The sequence below is a fragment of the Elgaria multicarinata genome, chromosome 6 (genome assembly GCF_023053635.1).
Source record: "Elgaria multicarinata webbii isolate HBS135686 ecotype San Diego chromosome 6, rElgMul1.1.pri, whole genome shotgun sequence".
Lineage (NCBI taxonomy): Eukaryota > Metazoa > Chordata > Lepidosauria > Squamata > Anguidae > Elgaria > Elgaria multicarinata.
In genome coordinates, this window is record NC_086176.1 from 62,670,439 (window position 1) to 62,691,941 (window position 21,503).

Below are 21,503 nucleotides of genomic sequence, written 5' to 3' on the forward strand. Positions count from 1 at the left end.
TACCGCCCAATAGCCGAAGCTCTCTGGGCGGTTCACAAATCAATCATATTGATTGGAAATGTTCAAGCTGGCTAACATTGGAAAGCATATACCATATTTCTTCGATTGTAAGATGCCATCGATTGTAAGACACACACTAATTTCAGTACCATCAACAGAAAAAAAAACCCTAAGACATACCAGCGATTCTAAGACGCACCCCATTTTTAGAGATGTTTATATGGGGAAAACGTGCGTCTTAGAATCGAAGAAATAGGGTAACAATAAAGTTTGCAATATATTAAAACACACACACACAACTTTGCAACAAACAAAAGACAAGAACGTCATGTCTGCCATAGCACTGCTAGTGCTCTAGTAGAACACATGGGGATCGATCCAGCTGCATACCTTGATTGGGCAGACAGGCCAGGCTGAATAAGGACATTGGAGGGGTATACATGTGTCCATCTGCATGTGCCAAGTGCTTCTGAAACAGGGCTTTTGCACAACCTTTATATTCAAAGAACTCTCCAACCAGAATTATTACACAGGAAATAAAATGGTAGAAGTCATGTGATTCTCAATCCCAGAATTCACTGAGGTGAGACTGGTTCTAGGTTATATCTTTACAAATGTCACTTGCTAAAAAATATATGGTCCAGTGCAGAACGCTCTTGTTCAGAGTTCCAGCTCGCCAGCCATACCCTTTCCCTAGATATTCCATTTTCCCTCCCCCTCAGATTTCTTCCTGCCTCAGAAGTCTGCCAGCATTCCATGCCCACTGAGCATGCTCAGTCTTCATTGGGTCGTTTTGCATTTTTCTGCCCCCTTAATCCCCCAAGCCCAGTATTTTGTACTTCTGCAAACTTTAGGACTCCCAAATCCATCTCATACCTTCATTTGTGTGGATGGTGCCATTTTGGCTACAAGGATTTGGCACTTGTAGAATGAGTTTTCTATTACCCTATTTCTTCGATTCTAAGTCGCACTTTTTTCCCCATATAAACATCTCTAAAAATGGGGTGCATCTTAGAATCGCAGGTGTGTCTTAGGGTTTGTTTTTTTCTGTTGGTGGTACTGAAATTAGTGTGCGTCTTACAATCGATGGCGTCTTACAATCAAAGAAATACGGTAGTATATAGGATAATACATTATAAAAATGCCTTTACAGTTGTACTGAAGTCATATTTAAAGACACTTCAAAATCAAGAATGATATTATAAATTTAGCTAGGAGCCACAGTTTTAGCATTTGCTATTTCCACAGAAACCTTTAGCGTCCAGAGAATCATTCATGTCAGTTCTAGTTGCTTTCCATTCCTCAGACTGACACTTTGGGCAGCCAGTATTCTGTAGGCACAGACTAATATTGCTTTTCCATAAGTTACCTGATTACACGTCTGACTGCACAAAACTCAAGACTATACATAGAATTTCTTTATACTCTCCCTTACTGCACATTTGAAAATGTAAAGAGAGCAATAAGTACATCCTATCTTATTTGCTACATTTTAGAACCACTAATATTGTTTTAAAAATAATTTTGAGACAGTTGGGAAACCAAGATTTAATAGGGAGACAACACCCGAGAAGTCTAAACTAGACAATACTGAGATCCGTAAACAACCATACAAGGTCTGTATAGTATTTGACCATACATGAAAGAGTGGCGTTCATACTATACCGACTCAAAGGCACACACAATCCTTTTCCTGTCCTAGGTTTTTTAAAAATTAATAAATATCAATGTGGCAATATGTACCATCAGAAAAGCTGGGCCAGAATCTTCTTCATTGCAAGTATCTGTGGTTGAAAGCAAATCCAGAAACCCACACATACGACAAGATGATTTGCACTTAATGGCAGGTACTAATCAGATTTGGATATGCGTTTGCACAAGATTTATGAGAAAAAGCTAAAAATTCCTGTGTATGGGTGTCCGGAAAATGGCATGGGCAAACATTTTGGTAGAACTGCTTTTCTATCTGCATATATGTTATTTAAGACACATTGAACAACAACGTCTGCATGTGGTGGTCAGACAGCTATCCACCCTTCCGTGCTCCTTGAGATGGAACCAGAGCAGGTGTGAAGGAATGTTGTAGCTGTTCCACATGCACAGCCAACTGGCATTCAGCAAATCTGCTAGACTTCACTAGGCATATCATCCCAACTGGTCAGTTAATGTTTATGCCTTCAACATCACTTCGCCAATAAGAGTGTATGGGGAATGAGTCTGTATGGAGAATGAGTTTTGAATTACGTTTTAATTTAAAAAAACTCATTCTAAAGCAAAAGCAGACTCCGCAAAGGCAAAATTGCAAAAAGCTCTGACTTCTGCAGTAATATTATTTCCCTACATTTTCTCCAACATATAAAAACTGATCCATCTTTAAACCACGACAAGTCAGTTGATTAGAAGCATTAGACTGAAGTCAGTCATAATACGGTTGGATTGTTCTCCAATTAATAATATAAACTGTCAAGTTTTATTTCCTAACAGTTTAGGAGTTCTGCCAGATCAAAACAGGAAAGGCAATATCCAACCTGTCTGCACCAATTTTTCAGTATTGCCTGCTGTCAACAATAAAGGTTACTGGCAAGAATAACATAAATTGAAGCCAGCTATACAATTACACATTCTTTTGTGAATGGGGAAAATAATGGTTTGCCAATAATTGACAAGTGTTTAATCAACTATATTCCTGTGCCTAAAATAAGTTTATCTGCAAAAGTAAGCTATCCTATTGGTGACAAAACATGGATTTTTAATTACTTAGAGCTAAATTAGAAGTGATGATGGAGATCTGTGATTCCTTAAATTTTTACAAGTATTAGCTGTGGGTGTGTTTGGACCAGGACTACTGCTTTGGGAATGTGTGGGTGGTGGGTGGGGAGAGGTGGCATTTTCTGAAAATAATCATTTTGCATCCTGAGAACACATTTCTTTTCTTTCGGTCCTTCCAGATGATTTGACCTACAGCTCCCATGGACACTCGCCTCTCCCTATGCTGGCTAGGTCTGATGGGGATTGTGGGCTTCAAAATGTTTTGGCCTACAACTTGCCCACCCATTTTCTGTGAAAGGTCCAGACTTTCTTATTTTCCCAGGCTCTTGGATAGTTTTAAACAAATCTCATCAACCCCAGTTAGCATAGCCAATGGTTTCTTGCTCTTAAATTCTCAGTTCTTTTGTATTTTACTACTATATTGCTGTGATTTTATTGGGTATGCTTTTCTTCTATGTTGTAAGTAGTCTAGGAGGGCTGTTGCAGCTGAAAGACAGTATATAAATCTTCTAAATAAATAAATCACAGAATGAAAAGGCACATTGAACCAATAAAATGTTCCACTTCAGACTGCAGGTAAGGGCTCATATCTTTCAATGCGTCCCCATCTAATAAGGTACTGACATGTAATAAATGATCACATCGGGGAGGAGGCTAATCTAAACGTCTATTTTCTTTCTGATCTGCAGGGTGCATTTTAACATGGGGGGAAATTTAAAAATGCAATTCTCTCACAGCAGGCTGAATTGGTACAGTCCAGAATTCTATCATCTCTGTCAAACAATTCATTTTCCCCAATGCATTGAACGGCTCTCAGGTCTAGTATTCACACTGTGCTGGAGGTGTGAAAGCCACTTCAGCACCACACCTCCTCCTCGAGCTGCCAAGAAATGAGAGAAGACCTGGAACACACAGAAGGTGACCACACTGAGACTGCCCCCATTACAGAATCAGCCCCTTGGCAAACTGAATTAAACCTGGCATGGGAAAGAGCCACATGATGGCCTTAAACAACCACATGGTCCAGGATTTCTCATCTAACCCAGGGCTGCAGGAAGGAGCACTGCTGTAGCAAATTCCACTACACAAAGATAACATAAGTGCCCGTCTATGTTTTTCTCCAAAGAGTAATTATTTGGGTTTATAATTCTGAGTAAAATCTGTGTATGAGGGATTTGTATGTTCCAGCTCTTAGTGATTCTTGCGTCTACTACTCCCATTCAAATACATTCAAAGTGGTCCATTCTTTTCTGCTGTGTTCCGCCAAAGCAAGCACATGAACCCATGCCATCAAAATAAGCCCTTTGAAGTGGAAATATGAACAGAAGCAGTGAGGTAATCCAACACTTGGTTAAATTATCAGCCACGATAAGATGAACAATAGTTGTTTAAGTTATGCATGTATTTGCAATTTTGGTTGTAATAATGTTCAAAATGTACTAAATGAGATTGTTTGTGTATTTCTATACACAGCCATGTACTAGAGGCATTCTTTTTCTCTCAAGTTCTTTTGGTGCTATAAACTGTTGCTGTCTCAGAAGCTGATACTAGCAGGAGTAATGCAGTCCTGTGGAAAGGGCTTGTCAGTCACAAGTGCACTTCAATCATTGCTATTGTTTATCAAGAACTAAGGGAATAAGTAAAAGGCTTGGAGTTGATGAAGCAATGTACTGTAAAACAGCAAAGAAGAGAGGTAAAATGACGCAGCAGCTAGGTATCTGACGTGTTAAAAAAATATTTTATAAAGATATATGCAATGTTAAACCTTAATACACTAACAGAATAGTAGTTTACAGAAATTTGATAGACATTGTTTACTTGGATTTTCAAAAGGCTTTTGACAAAGTCCATCACCAAAGAGTCTTGAGCAAACTTAACAGCCATGATATCAGAGGAGAGGTCCTTTGAAAAGGAGTAAGTGGCCAGTTCTTGCAATAGAGGAATGTAAACAGTAGATCTGCATTAGAACGGGTGCTTTTTAAGTTTTTCACAAATACTCTCGAGTTAAAAGGTGAGCAGAGGTGGCCATGTTTACTGATGACATGCACACTGGCCCCACTCCCTCCTCGGTTCAGACCTTGCTGGGTTAGGCAGGGCTACAGTGCACAGCTAAGCTATGGAATTCACTTCTGCAAGATGTAGTAATGGCCAGCAACTTGGGCACTTTTAAAAGCGAATTATACAAATTTATAGAGAACAGCACTTGCTATGACCGAGAGAATGCTATTGCACTCGTGTCCTGCTTGTAGTCTTCCCATAGGCATCTGGATGGCCACTGCGGAACGATTTTTCATAAACTCTTATTTATTGTGATAATCCCTAGAAAACCCATTGTGTCAGCAGGCACTAGTGGCATTGTGCTAGGGGTCATTTATGCTAGTGCAATGTAAGCTTAAAATCACAATATAAAAGCACAATAAGAATAAAACATAGCACCAATGCAGAGATTTAAAATACACATTTAAAACAGCAGAGCTAAAAGACTAGAATGTTAAAGTACTGAGAAAATAAAAAAGGTCTTCACCTGGAGCTGAAAGAAGCCAGACAAAACTCTCTATATTTAAAATAAATATTTCTACATTCTGCATAACTACAGAAAGCTTCAGATAATATTTTCTCTGTAATCCTTATTGGGGCCTTGTAAGGCAGATCAGTATTGCCCCTGATACTGCAGATGGAGAAACTGGTGGATAAATGTCTACAGGCCACCTAGAAGTTTGTAGTTGAAATGAGTCCAATGACTGGTTCACAGCTCAAACCCTTAATTTCAAATTTAAGCACACTTACTAGAAACTAAACTCCTTCAAGCTCAGGTAGGACTTGCTTCTTGGCAAGTCTTCTTGATGGTGCTATTTGTCCCTATAATACAGTACTTAGTGCAAAGGGGGGAAAGTTTAAACAGCTGATGTTCCACTGCATTATGAAAAGGGCATGTTCACAAAAAATGAGACTTGACCACAAATGTTGCATTAAAAATTATTAGAGAGAGACTCTAGGAGAACAAGGGATCTGTAGAGATCAATTCTGTTGTCAGATGACTAACCCTTGATGTAGGAAAAAGAATGTGAGCCACACAGTTCCCTTGAGGCTCAGAGTTTTCCCATCATCTGGCAATCAACTGGATGAGGACTGAGTGTGCCCAAGATGGAATTAGTTCTGCCCTTTCTGGGATTAATTCCCCATACGATTATCTGCTAGATTAACAAGCAGCAGTGCTGTGAAATAAGGACAGGCTTCTTGTGTAACTCCAAAACCCCATGAAAGGACATTTAAGGTAGCAAAAGAAGGGAAAGGAAATGAATGCATGTCTGAGGCATCCATCTCAAAGATATAATCTGCCTGTGAAGAAACACTCTAACATGCAACAAAACAATATCCTTTCAGGGCCCAGGCTCTGCAGGGCACTGGGCCCTATAGTTTAGTCAGAATCTGTGGTGGGGAGCCCAGGGCCTAAGAGTTAGGCTATGCTTAGTTATTTATGTAATGGTAACAAGAAGGGTTGCTTTCGGCCTAATCAGCCTGTGGAATGTCCGAATGAATGTAGATTTCTGTCAGTTTTCTCAGAAGAAAGCAAGGGGAAGTTGAATCATTCCCACTTAGGTGCTAGTTTTCAAATAGAATGCCATGCCTATAGTTAAGAAAGCTAGCTGCATCTCCATGAGAATAGCACTGTTATACTTTTCATAGACCCTGAATTCTTGTTTGCTATGGATTGTGTGTCTTCAATAGCCCAGAGAGCCAACTGGCTTGGACTGATTGTGACTCTTGAATTTTTCTATGCCTTGAGCCGTGTAGCATGGAGATATCAAAGTGGAAGCTATGGTTGTAAGTACGTTGGACTTACTCATGCAACTGTCCTTTGACCCTTGGATTTGATAGATCTGGACGCATGTAGCATGGAGGTGCCAGCAAAGAATTCAAGGTTGGACTAACTCTGTGCATGTGGTTATATTTAGGGTTTTTTCCTAGAATCCTTATCTTTGTCTATTCAGAACTGTAGAGATTGCAATGGGGAAACCAAAGTGTATTGATCTTTGATATGGTTATAGTTATTCGCTTTTGACTATGCTTTGAACTATGTAATAAGCCTATAGTTAATTATCATCAGCTATTTGATTTCTGGAGATATTTGCAACCATTAAGCTTTTGCCACAAGAGCTAAGAAGCTCATGTATAAAACCTAACTTTGTTACTAGTAACAGTTCTCAGTGTTTCGTGTCAGCTAGACAAAATACGTTTGTGCTGAAAGACACACGACATAAACATAAATCTGTTCTGCAACATATAAATAAGATAAGAGGGAATATTAAGTGATAACCTAGACACAGTTCAGAGTTTCTTCCATATAACATTGAAGCCCCTCTCACCCTTTGAAGTTCAGTGAAACCACAGAAACAGTGAGGAGAGTTTGGAAAAGAGCTAAACTAAATACAAGCCAACTGAATTGAATTAGTGTTCACATACACACAAGTCAAAAGGCAGAGGGAGCATTCATTTTTCTAAGTCAGAGATGCCATTTCAAGTATTCTTTTAAAATATTTATTGTGCACTTATTCTATTCATATGTTTCTGCTAAAAGATGTCTTTCACGTCTATATTTCTAGTTCTGTTGTTGCACTTACTTGTTTACTGGTGTTCTATACAGAGCTTGTATTTGTCCTGAAATAGTCCTGCTTCCCCTGAACTGGCAGGAGCCCCATTTTGGCCTGCAATTCACCAGAACCCTGGTTTCAACAGCACCACTACTGCCACCTGTCACTGTTGCCACCAGGTTACTTGGCTTATTCCTTATTTGTTGCCATGCTATTATATTGCCTACATGCACTTTGACAGTTGAGAACTAAAGAGGCCAGCATAGGTAGGGCTACTGGAGCGACCCCCACCTCCAACACAAGCACACTGAGCAACCCCAAAGGATGTTACAGGATTTCAGCAACAGGAATAGTGGCCAAAGTAACTTCAGGCCAGGAGTAGCAGGAACTACAGATGTCATCAGTAAACCCCAAATCAGCAAGTTTCAGCTGGTGGAAAGAGAACACATACTAAGGGCGGTTAGTTGAGCCTCCCCCATGTGTTGCATATCTACATCAAGGGGGCAGCAGGACTGTGCCTCTCAGCCCCATCTCGCACATCACATGGCCTACTGTTCCTGTCCAGGCCATGCATTTAATGCCAGTGTGGCCCCTGTGAATACATCTTCACCCACATAATAAAGGTTGAAAAAAGAAGCAGCCGAAGAGACAGAAACTAAATGAATTATTATTTAAAAGGGAAGGAGATGCTAGGAAAATCTGGAAGTTAGAGGTAGCAAAACAAATGTTTTATAACTAGATGAATTATAGTAACAATAGAAGTGGCTTTTTAAGGTGGAGAGATGAGAAATAGCTCTTTCCTGGGCAAAAAAAGAGGGACGGAATGGCAAGGAGGAGCCTGGGACCAACACAGTACTTGAAAATCTGTCACATGGTCCCTGCTTTTCCTTGGGGGACTGGGACAGTTAACCCCTCCCTTGTGGGATGCCTTCCTCATATCAACCAGGAGAACAGGACTTCTGCTTGCTTACCTCTTTCCCTGTAGCTCCCTGCATGGACCCCAAATTTGTTCTAGAGGGTCCCCCAAAACTCCAGAGACGTTTTGGGGGCATGCAGGTGACTGTGTGTGTGTGTGGGGGGGGGAGTATGTTCTTCCAGTAGTTGCTGTTCCATTGGCATATGGCCAGCACTGGATGCAGTCATGTTATCACAAATTCCACTTTTGACTAGACTCAGATATGGCTTCAGTAAGGTTGTGCATATTGTTGTGCATTCACAGGACTGCTACACAATTATATCAAATGAAGTATAATTAATTTCTGAACATGAACAGAGACTGAGATCACAATATTAGCAGAACAAAGTACAGAAGTATTAGAATTGGGTAATGCAAAGACACACAAAGATAACCAAACACAAAGTACCAATAAAGTAATATTCCTGCAAATCCCAGTTTATCACTGTCTGTTATAACTAGCACTAATACTGCAAGTTCTGAAGAACATCACCTATTGAAGTTAATTAAAACTCCATTAAACTTCAAACCCGTTTCCTAGGAGAAACACAGAATATCACAGAAGCCATATATTACAATGACACAATCCTTCCTTCTGTACTCAGAGGGTGCCAAATGGTGGCACGTGATCAGTTCCTTTCTACTGTAAATCACCACTGAAGGCTTCTCCCCATTGGTCTCCAGTGAAAGATGTTTCTTAATATAGGTTTTGAGGTAGGCTTAATAGGAAGAAATCAATCAGAGACGGGTCACAGAATACATATTTCAATAGTGTGATTAATCCCTTGATGGAATAATTCTTTGTTCATTGATTTAAAACATCAATCTGATAATTGGCAGGAAAGAGTAATGAGATGATAGTTTAAAACTCTATAGCCACATAGAATGTCCCCTGTGGTGCTGAAATTGATTCATTCATCTATCCACGAATTGTTAACAATTTAACTGCTTTTGGAGTTGGATTTTGATCTTCTGTCAGCACTGCCATTTTATTCAACAATTTATGGAAGCAAATGCAGTAAAAAAAACCTGTTCACTTTACAAAGGAGGAATAGTAATAGTAATACAGGCAAACAGTGATACAAAGAAGTAATAGGAAAGACGGGAAGATATGTATAACTTAAGAATATGCATTTCATTGGGGGGGACGTGTTCATTTCTCTTTTTCTTTTTAATGTATGTTGAAACATTTAGAATCAGAGATTAATTAGTCCAAATGTCTGCCTAAAAAAAAAATCCTGGGCAATTGGTGCACTAGTGCTAGCTGTGCAAACACACCCCTAGCCACCATCAAAACTTGGGCATCTAGATTTAGGTCTGAAACCAGGGGTACACCCAAATTGCAAACATTAGTCTTCAAAGAGTGTGTAACCTCATCTAATACATGCTGAATCCCTATTCCTTGATCTGCCTTTTGACTGACCAGGAGCACCTTTAACTTGCCTGGATTAAGCTACATCCAGTCCATTGCCCCAATCCAGTCCATTACAGATAGCAGACACTAATTTAGAACTTGGAACAGCTCCCTTAGATTTGGATGCAAAGGAGAGATAAAACTGTGGTCATCAGCATACTGATGGCAACAACCCCCCAAACTCTAGGCAACATTGTGCAGCAGCTTCACGTATACTTTAAACAAGACGGAGCCCTGAGGAACACCATAGCCAACGGTCACAGTATTGAACAAGAGTCCCCTTGCACCAATTTTACATTTACTTTGTGTAGTGCTTTTACTTAAGGATATGATCCCTGTTAAAATACATCTGTGGTTTAAAAAAGAAAAAAACTCCGAAGGGCTGTTCCTAAGGTAGTCATGCTACAAATTCCGAAATAGCAAGTTCATTCAAGTGACTAGCAACCAAAGATCACAACTCACAAAGCTTTATGTACATATATACTTATATTTCATCCACACCTTCAACTTCAGTATAAAACCAATATATCTTAAAGTAGCATGGGCTGGGGATTCCCCAAAGGCATATTTCTATATAACATTTTTTTCAATTTGGAAGTACGTTTACCTGATCTACTGTAGTGACATCAGTAACTACAGCATCTGGTGGTCTGGTGGGTGGGTTTACTGTGGCCTGGAAGAAATAACAACAACAACACAATGACAACAACAACAACAACACATGTTTATTTTCTTAGTAAAATATCAGCACACATTTCATAATGGGATGTTTTTAATTTTATTCAGGTGTATACAAAGGGTATGAACCCTAAAACTCAACCAGCACTCGCACATCACTAGACACAGGAGCGGTGACCCATGGCTGAAGTGATGCCCACTACAAGGGGCCAGTGCGCACCAGTGCAGAATTAGCACAGTTCAGGCTACTTTGCTTTGTGGCCAAGAGGTAGCACGGCATCTAGAATACACTGGAAATGTCAGCGTACCAAATGCCATCAGCCCATGGAGCAGCACTCCAGCAATTTCAGCTACACGTGTTGATCACATTAATTTTGAATAATTTTGAAGGGAAAGTACCAAGGTCCATTAAAAACACACATTTTGGTAACATTCTCTTTGATGCTTAAAATAACCTTCAATGTGTGTAAGCAGAAGAGTGTTAATCAGTTCCTGGTTGCCATTAGTAATTATTTTGAAGAGAGAAGCCATTACTAATACACACGTCTCCATCATAAGAGATTCAGTGCATGTGTGGTTTGAATAGAGATGGCACCAAAGTTCATAACGGAGAGGGCTTTGGAAGCAAATGCTCATCATTTGAAACCTCTGAGCCATTACAAGCCAGCCTAGCTCAAAGTGCTCAGACAGTCAAGGCATGTCATAAAGTGGGAAGGCACAATTAGCCAGAATTCCTCATCTTTAAGATTTGCAGGCCTTATCTTTAAGGCCTGGACAGAGCATCCATTAATGCCAAGGAGGATAAGGAACATATTTTCCGGTGCCTGCTAGCTCAGTCCCATGCCTCTTGATAGTAATGGGTGCTGAACATGCTTAGGGATGTCCCCTGCCTTAACTATGAAACCTCTGCCCCCAGCCCTCCTGCTCCCACTCCAGCTCACCCCTACGTCACAAAGGTAAGTTTTGGAGAAGTGGGGGGAGTCTGGGAGGGAGTGCTGCTAGGGAGCATATTATGAGCTGGAAGAAAACTTGGTGGGGTGGGTGGGAATCCAAGCTAACGACAAAGAATGGAGAACTTCCCCACTGCTAGTTTTATAACTAGAAACCAATTTGCAATGTAGTTTAAATATGCACCTATGTCGCCATCGCAAAGCTTTTGTGATTACCTTGGCTTTCTCAGATGACCGTTTTCCACCAAAACCTCCAGCTCCAACAACGAAAACAGAGAACTGATTATAGCACAGAAGATCCTTTCCAGAGTATGTGTAGACTAGGACAGAAACACAAAGCCAAAAAAGAATCATTTTAGTTTAACTTCACCAAGCACATCTTCCTTTGAGGGGGGAAAAGTTCCATAATCAAATAACTGTAAGACATTTAACTTCAATCCTACTCTCCCTGCCCCTGGATGGCTATTCAGGAAGGTTAGGATTTGGGGGTGGGGGGCTCCATGACAATGGAGACACCAGGCTCTGCTAGCAAAGTCCCGGTACACCCACAGAAAGCTTTGCTGACATAGATCAACTGTTGACGGTGTCCCTGCTGGCTGTAAACCCCCAAAAGGGGAACTCTCTAGTAAGGCCCCAGTATCAGGCTCTTTGGCTAGGCCAACCCTGAGCTGTTGGATTTTCATCCCAATTTCCAGTTCTGAAAGGACTATGGGGCTCAAAAGCCGGGCATAGCCAGCTGACACCAATACCTGCCCAGGCTGGTGTGAGCTGGCTGGGCTTAGAAAGTGTTGCCATGTTGCTCCCCCACTCCACAGTTAGGATTGCTCTTTAAGGCCCTGTTTTACAAGATGCTCTAAATAAATAGCTAATGCAGCATTGAGAAAAATATTTTCAGTTGCAAACTTTCTGCTGGAATTTGTGTGGGATCGATTTTGTAGAGAAGAGTTGAGCTATTAGAAACGAGGACGAATCGGTGGGGTAAAAAGACATAAACTAATAAGAAACAAAATAGTACTAATATTCTAGCACAGCCTTCCCAATCTGGTGACCTCCAGATGCATTGGACAACAACTCCCAATGCTGGCTAGGGGATGATTTTAAATTATATATTGTTTTAACTTGGTTTATGGTTTAATTTGATTTTAGCTGTGTATATTTACTGTTTTTATACTGTATGCTTTTATCTGTATGCCGCCCTGAGATCTTATTGATATAGGGCAGGATATAAATGTTTTTTAAAAATAAATAAATAAATGATGGGAGTTGTAGTCCAAATATCTGGAGGTTGGGGAAGGCTGTGCTAGGAAAAAAAACCTGAAATTTAAAGTAAGAACTTCTATTTGGGTGATCATAAAATAGTAGACTTTTCATTTCTAGTCCAAGGCTAATTCACACTCTACTTGGAAAATGTATCTCATTAATCCCCAGGAAGCACGAAATGTAGGACTGTCTCTATGACCGCATGGGGGACGGGGGGGGGGGGGAGGGGGGGGACGACATATAGGGGTTATGTGCCAGAAATTCATAATTGGCTGTGTTCTCCTTCTGCATGCCCTCTTTACGGGCAATACACCTTTCCTTCACACTTTCCAGTGTATATTATAATATTAAGAATCTTGTTTTCTTTCCAGAAATTGTCAATCCTTAATTCTAAACCTACAGATAACGTAGAACATATACATATAAACACATAAATGCTCCTCAGGCTAATTACCTTAGTTGTAGGACTATTTCACAGTTTTAAATTTATGGCAAGGTAATATTGACATTAACCTCAAGTCAAGACAAAATTCTCAGAAATATAACAAAATAATACATACAAATATATATATTACAAAATTCCCGAGATGGCTTCAAGCCACAGTTAGGGAGGTACATTCCATTTTAGAGATTGTTTTCTCTGACCATTTGCCAAAACAAAACAAGAGAGTTACCATCTAAGAGTATAAGTGCTCCCGAGCCTTTATCAAGGACATCAGCAATAATGGGTTCTGAAGTTAATCTGCCTAAAATCCAAAAGAAAATTAAATGGCACATAAGTAATCAAAAAGAATGGAAACATTTTATAGTCTTCCACACACAAAAGACAATGGTTGCCACTGATAAAATATGTATGACAAAAACACACACCAAACAGTGCAGCGTGAATTACCTACCGAGCTGTACAACTTATGAAACGCTGAGAACTGAGTGGGAAGCTGATGTTTTATACTGAAATGTTTCATATTTAAAATATCTCTCTCTCTCTCTCTCTCTCTCTCTCTCTCTGTATACAAAATTTTAAAGCTATAAAATATAAATTTTAATTACATGTTAATTAAATTTTAATTTAATTTAATTTTAGAATGTTTAACTTTTTAAATCTATAAAAAAATAGAAATTGGATGCACTACTTGTGGTTGGTTCTTTTGTTTTTGAGTGGGAAGTGAACATCCTTCCCCTTGACGCATGTGTATTACACTAAAACACTCCCCTTCAGAGAGGGGATATGAGAGCCAGTTTCCTGGACAGAGATCTACAATCTTCAGAACCTATATGTGGAACTGCACAGAGATCATGAAGAAGAACCGTAATTACTGCTGGTGAAAGAAACAAAGTACTACACTATATGGGAATCCAATATTTTTTAAAAAAACAAAATAAAAACAAAGGATTAATTAGGTGAACATAAGTTTTACCTGATGTTGGCAGTGGTTTATACAGCTCCAGATATTGCTCACCATGTAACACCTATAGTAAAACAGCAGTATCATTGACAGAATTTACTATCACTATACCACTACACTGTCTTAAAAATACTGATTAAGTTTAAATTTATTTTTATTGTTGTCAACAGGTGACAAGAGAAGATAGCATTAGGAGATAACATTACTTATTTCATTACACTAAGAAACCCACACAATTATATCACAACAACAACAAATTGACACGCTCTCTCTTGACATTACTCTATAGATAAAGTAAGCCCTCAGGTAAAGAAAGCATCTTTTTCTCTGGAAATGTGGAACAAAGCACAGAAGCCTGAAGTTCAAGCTCACAGCCTCCCCACCCCCAGCCTGCAAAGAAATCACTTCTTTCCTGTTGAGAAGCAATGAAAGTCACAAGGCATTACTGTTATCTACAATCTACGTTTTACAACCTTGTAAATCTTCAGAGCCTGAGGTAGATATACTGTTAGATACAAAACACCCCTATCTTTTCCACAGCTCCTATTTAAAGAGTAGTTCTTTATTTAATTCTTTCCCTCTTGCTAAACTTGTAATGTCTGAGGTAAATCACACCTCATTATAGTCATTATGCCCTCCTGTCTTTGTCTTGTTAAGGAAGAATTTCGGAACTGGTGATCCTTTCCCCATGCATCCCACATTATGGGAGAAATATATATGTGATATGCACAACACAGTGTACTCAGTTTCTTTATTCTTCATCCCAATAAAATGTATCATGATTGACATTAGACTGCTGTGATATTGAGGAGGCAGCATTTTAAAATATAGCTTCCACTTAACATTTGGAATCCACCACATTATTGCTAGAGTAGCAAATTCAACTGGGCCCAACCAAGTTCTAGTTTTCATCATTGTCCAAAGCTTTTAATGGGATATATTGCCTGAGTGAGAAGAAGAACTAAAGAGAAAATGTGCTGTTTTATTTTAAAGTCAAGCTACAGAGTCCACATTTAGTATTCATAAATACCTTCCAGACTTTAATGTATCTAAAACTCTTCCTCATTGTGAAATCTGTGAACAACATTGACTATGTCCACTGTGCAGTATAACGTTGATACACGAAACCAGTTCACAATTGTTATGGTTGCTTCTAACCACGGCTCAGGACCACAATACCTGACAGAACACCTCTCTCGACATGAACTTACCCATACACTATGCTCAACACCTAAGGTTTTACTCTGTACAGCACCATGTACATTGATGGTGCTATATAAATAAATAATAATAATAATAATAATAATAATAATAATACTCAGTGAGCCTATTCCAAAGAGAGGGGACCTTCTCAGTGGTGGCCCCCCAATTATGGAATGATCCCCCCGACAAGGCACGAACGTTGCTATCTTTTCTGTGCCAGGTCAAGTCTTTTTTCCCAGGTATTTAGCAGCATGTGATGAGTTTTAATCGGTCCCAGATCTGTTTTCAGGTTTGACTGACAGCTCAATGTTGTTTTTAGATGTATGTTGTCTTTGTGTATACGGTTTGTTTTTATGGTTTTAAATTTTGTATATTATTTTTAATATTTTAACCTTTTGTAAACCACCCAGAGAGCTTCAGCTATGGGGCGGTATAAAAATGTAAGATAATTATAATGTAAGACTCAGTATAATGCCGCTTACTTACCTTTGCAAAGTCAATACTGAGCCCTGGAATACTAGACAGTCCGCCATCCATCATGGAAGACTGCGCTGGTATCACCGCAAAGGTAGGAAGACAGCAAAACCCTTCACTTCCTTCAAACAGGAAATTCAGGTGGTCTGGATCCTTTGATGACATGCCCACACCAAGGGCATACAAGATGGGCTGCAAATGAGTGTACTCATATACAACTGAAGGCAGCTTCTGGCCGACCGACTTTGCCTACAGGTATTGAAAAAGGAGTGTATATTAATGTTAATATTTAGATGTTTAGCTACGATATTCCAAAAGCTCAGATGGTTATTACCAACTGTAATTAAACACTCACCATTGGTGAATGAAGATCACCTCTAGGTGATCGGACAAGAATGCTTTTAGAAAGCATCCCTCTCAGGCTGTGGTGCTACCAACAATGAGCATAGTTATGTATAAATTAATACGCTACTAACAAATGTTATGGTCTAATATCTTTTCGCAGGATTACATATAAGGTAAGGCGGAAATAAAAACACATGCAAACATCAGGAGAAATCCTCCCTACCCCAATCCAGATTAAAATCTCAACTAAACATACAAAGGCAGTAATTTGATTCCAATCATTAAAAGGCTAGGAAGGTTTTAACACCACTGGCTGATACCTAGGCTTGGGAAAGAGTCATCATGGAGAGATTCCCTTAAGACCTAAAAATCCAAAGTGGTATCGAAATAACCCTTCCGGCCAACAGAACAGCTTCCATCAGTGGAATGGGAAGGCTGGATCCTCACCACAGCCCCCAGGCTTCCTCAAAATCTGCTCTAGAGTGCTGTGGGATCTTCCACAGCAGATTTTGGGGGGCCATGTGGAAGGTTATGGAGAGAGGACAGTGAAGTCCTAGCAAAGTGCTTGGCCGTGTTCATATCTAGTTTTGCCCTTATTATACAGGGCACATGCAAAACACGGACTGAATCTGAACAAGAGTCACAAGCCAACAACTCATGCTCAGGTAATCTTCAAGGTGGGGCATGAGAAGAAAGACTTTCTTGAGTATGCAAGTTGAATATTATGAATCGATTATGAATCTGATTTTAAGACAACAATCGTATGTGTAAATTAATACTACCACAGTGTCCTATAAGCTAGGGGTACTGATATTGCAAAGCTCAGACTTCCTCATGATCATATTTTGCAAAGAAAAATGTAAAGGGACAGCATATTAAGTACAACTAACCTCAGGGCAGCAAATGTTTCTGCTTTTCAAATTACCTTAAACTCTTCAAAATGAACGTTTGCAGTATGCACAGGCATATTTAATACAAATATGAAGTCACAATGCTAAAAATTGCATTGCCCATGCAGACTACAGTACAAAACTACATAGAAGACTCGTTTTAATTTAATTTTGTGTTTTGGAAAAGAGACTCTGCCTTGTCTTACAAAATACAAGGAGTGTTGTCTCTGAACTTTCTAGATTTGGGTAATCGTTCTTGTAAACATTATTTTACACAACAGCACAGTAAGGGCAGGAGAAAGGCATTCCTACCCCTCGCTCCTCTAGCTCCGATTTTTAAATTGACCTTTTGAGACAGTACACTGCATCTTCTGATTCATATGTCACAGTAGTTTTTCCTGGCTTCAGGGAAGTGGATGTCTTCAAGCTGAGTACCTTGCAGAACCATTTTTACTTACAGGGTCAATGCCTGGAGAGGATGCTGATGCACTGTAGCTTGTGGGATTTGGGGAGACATCTGGAGATTCTATTTGACTTAACACATCATTCTGCATGCTGACTGATTCTAGAAACAGAGAAGGAAAATGAGTTGGAAGCCATTAAAACAGAAATAACTTTTCCATTGCTACCTCCTGAGCAAAAATACAACCGCCGCCACCACCGCATATTAACACAGTGCTTCAGCATGAGTTCTGGACATGTTTCTTAACTTGATTTTAGCAAAGTGTTTTTATAACTGTGCACATATCTCACGGTGCACTTGTTATTGTGAAGTCTTATTTCTTACGAGATCTGGAAGATTACATACAGTAGCTTTGGTTAATTGTGGAAACGTTTCCAAATTTGGGTGATTAGGAAGTTGTTCAAAATAAGCATATATTTCAGCCTTCCCCAACCAGGTGTGTTGGACTACAACTCCCATCATTCCCAGTCAGAAATCTGCCACGCTGGCTGGGCATGATAGAGATTGTAAGTACAGCACATCTGGAGAGCACCTGTTTGGGGAAGGCTGCCCATATGTGGTATAGGTGAAAGTCACTGTAAATATTTGTGGAATGGGCTGCCGAGAGAGATTCGTCAACTTAACAGTCTTCCAGAATTTAAGAAAGCCATAAAGACTGATCTCTTCCGGCAAGCCTACCCTGTTGAATTTTAAGATGCCTTTTAATAATGTGCTGCTTTTAATAATGTATTAGTTTTAAATGTTTTAATCAATTATATGAATTTTATGGTGTTTGCATTTGTGTTGTATTCTGTCTCGATCCGGTGGGAGAGGCAGGTAGCAAATAAATATGTTGTTGTTGTTGTTGTTGTTGTTGTTGTTGTTGTTGTTATTATTATTATTATTAAAAATTGCATGTGCCTCTCATATATTTTACCTTTATTTCATGGTAGAAACACAGTAAGGAACGATAAACAGAAACAGCTTTTGTATAAGAGTATAAAAGACTTACTATGTACAACGGCGGCACAAGATGTCTCTGCTATCTGGGGCAGGAGGACATGTGCTGCCTCCCACAACCCCAACCAAGTATTGGGGGGGAGGGGAGAAGGCACCTCTCTGGAGAGGTACTTCAGCCACTTTGTGTGGCTGATGTGGCTCTCCAGAAAGGGCACCCAATCTCTTGTTCGGGAGGTCCTCCCAGAGCAAGAGATTGGGTGGGCAGGCAGAGGGGAGGTCTCTCCAGAGAACCCACCTGCTGGATCTCTCGCTCTCGCTCAGAGCCCTCTCTCAAAGCCAGAGATCAAGCAGGCGGAGAAGCCGGCCATCTGATCTCTTGATTTGTGAGAGGGCTTAGAGTGAGAGCTGGGAGGGAGGGAGCTCCTCCTTCAAGTCGCCCTGCTTGCCAATCTCCCACTGTGTCAATTGCTGTAGTGGGTGAGTGGGGTCAATGCAGCGGCAGCACCCACAGGAGCATTCCCGACAGGGCAAAGGGTGATCTGTCACCCCTCCTGATCCCTCACCTAGGCAAAGAATTCACCTGAAGAGAGGGCAAACCCTGGCTTTTAATTATACTCAAACCCACAAATTGCCAGTGTTCCCCCCTGCCCATGACCCCCTGTGATCTGGATCAGGACCCTAACATGGGACGGGAGGGGGGGCTGTAAACTTTTGCCCCCAGCTGTGGTTCGAATAAGGACTGGGGCCCTCCGCTTATAATTTCCATTGCCAAAAGAGGTCTTGTTTGTGCTGGCAAGTTTTTTTTACACCAGACATTTTAAAAAAATGTCTGGTGTAAAATTTTGTTCTCCCCTTCTTGCCAGAATTTTCTGCTTAAGTATTAATTTTCACAAGGAATACAAATAATAATAAGGAAAAAACCCAATAAAAGGGCTGCTATATCACTGTGTATTGACCTCTTGCTGTCTGGCAAAAGAAACTACATTCCCACCACCAGCATTAGATTTACAGTGATATTTTAGCAATAGAGTAGACTGAGTCATTCATGTTATGCAACATCACATTTTCAGTGTCTCAACCAAGACACTAAGCAAATTGGATTACATGAATTGTCTGAAATTTAAGTGCTGAGTGGTGGTTATCAGCTTGACAAGTAAAAATAACCAAACCTTACACGCTATGTTAGAAATGTTGTAGTGAGCACATTTAAATAATGCATCAGTTCATTAGGTGAAGTTATTAAAAATCAGCCCTGCTTTCAAGCTATGAAACTTACCAAGGCTGTAATCCTATACACCCTTACTTGGGAGCAAGTCCTACTGAACTCAAAGGGACTTACTTTAGTGTAGACATATATAGGACACTTGAGCATCCTTGCTGGTTTTGCATGATCCTGTTTCCCCATCCCCACATGTGCTGCTCATGTGCATGCCATTTACTTAATAATGCACCCTACGTCATGGGTTGCTATGTTGTCCAAACCCGGCGTGATATGCAGCAGGGGTAGCTTCTAAGCAGCGCAGGTAATTAAGCAAATGGTGGGTGCTCGGGAGCAGAGGAAACAAGCTACGGTACAAGGTTCCCCCAACTGATGGTGTGAACCCAGCCACTCTCTCAAACTTCCTCAAAGAATTGTTATGGGGCTAAACTGCCATAGCCTCTTGAAAGATGGCAAGATTACAAGTGAGAGTACTAAGCCTATCATAAGGTTGGTGGGGAAGAGGGCCTTCTTGGTAGTGATACCCCAACGGTGGAATGGTCTCCACAGAGAGGTCAGCCTGGCAATTACCCTGCTTTTCTTTCAACGTTAGGGAAACACCTTTCTATTTCTGTAGGCCTTTTAGACCTAATTTTAGCAATGCTTATTGTTTTTGTGTGGTTCCTAAGATCTTGCTGCCTTTTTGTTCTTGTGTCTGTCATCTTAGTTCAAAGCAAAACACATGTTTTATTTTACCTATTTATTCAATGCAAACTGTGCTGGTATTTTTAAAGTAAGGTTGGTATAAAGTATCTGTGATATATATATATATATATATATATCCATCTTCTAGTCAATGCAGCCACAGGGTGTGTCAGACTGTTCTGTAATTGAACACAATGGAGCTGTGCAGTTCTCCTTTGTTAGAACTTCTCCCAGCAGCCCCCAGCTCGTTTCAGTTCCTTGTGGGACACTGGCTTTTTGACCTTAGGAAACTGCATACTACCAGCGTGGTCCCTACTAGACCAAAAAACCATTAGCATTTAGAGAAGAGACTGACACATTCTGCTTGCCAACAACTGCTCTGATAATTGCTCTCCAGAAATTTGTCTCTTGCCATCCTGCCGGAAAAATCCCTCCAGCCCCAAGCAGGATTACCTTTTGCTGCACAGTAATTAATTACTTGTTACATATGTATCCCACCTTCTAGCCTAACAATAGATCAAGCGGGGAGAGAGAGAGAGAGAGAGAGAGAGAGAGAGAGAGAGAGAGAGAGAGAGAGAGTGACTTGCCAGAGGCCTTCCAGTGAACTTCAGAGCCAAGAGGAGATTGGATCCTGAATTTCACAAGCACAAGGCAACACACCATAATAAATTTGTGAGTCTGTAAAGTACCACAAGACTCTTTTACTGGCCTCCAAGTGACCTTCAATCCAAATGGAGTACTGAGCATGAATTTATTCATGATTACGTAGGAGCTTCTTTAATTGAGGTTTTTTGGGGGCAAAGATACTATCACAATTTTATAGCAAGAATACACTCAAACTGTCTAATTTTGTCTTTTCATTTCTAAGTCTTAAGTCCAATTAGAGAAAAATCATTATAGAGGTAAAAATCACTTTTGAAAATGATACAGCTCAATTTCTGTGCCTTTTAACCTGGGGTAAACAAAGATTAGACCACACACTCAGTCTAAATATCCACACCATTACAAGCCACAGTTTACCATTCTAATTCTAGGCTACCCTTGTAAATGACAGGTAAATACTTACGCTAATTAGTATTTTTGTATAATTATATATGATGGTTTAGTATATAATAGCTTTTCACGGCGTTAAATTACTTACATTAATGCTGGTAATAGTTTTTAATGAAATCTCCTGGGACAGCTTGAACTTACAGATCGAAAGTAACATAGCTTTCATTTTTAATGTGAATACTCTAATTAGTTTTCCTTACTTAACAGTT

The 21,503-nt window shown here is 40.0% G+C and overlaps 1 protein-coding gene across 1 annotated transcript in view; it reads right to left on the bottom strand.

Annotated features, from left to right (window-relative positions):
- Nucleotides 1–21,503, bottom strand: part of HSD17B4 (hydroxysteroid 17-beta dehydrogenase 4) — a 65,179-nt gene that overhangs the window by 18,743 nt on the left and 24,933 nt on the right. The window contains exons 12-17 of the mRNA XM_063129494.1: nt 17,395–17,501; nt 15,714–15,950; nt 14,037–14,088; nt 13,293–13,364; nt 11,575–11,678; nt 10,338–10,403 (exon numbers count right to left, since the gene is read on the bottom strand). Coding sequence (XP_062985564.1) covers nt 10,338–10,403; nt 11,575–11,678; nt 13,293–13,364; nt 14,037–14,088; nt 15,714–15,950; nt 17,395–17,501 — 638 coding nt within the window. The remainder of the gene's footprint in view (nt 1–10,337; nt 10,404–11,574; nt 11,679–13,292; nt 13,365–14,036; nt 14,089–15,713; nt 15,951–17,394; nt 17,502–21,503) is intronic.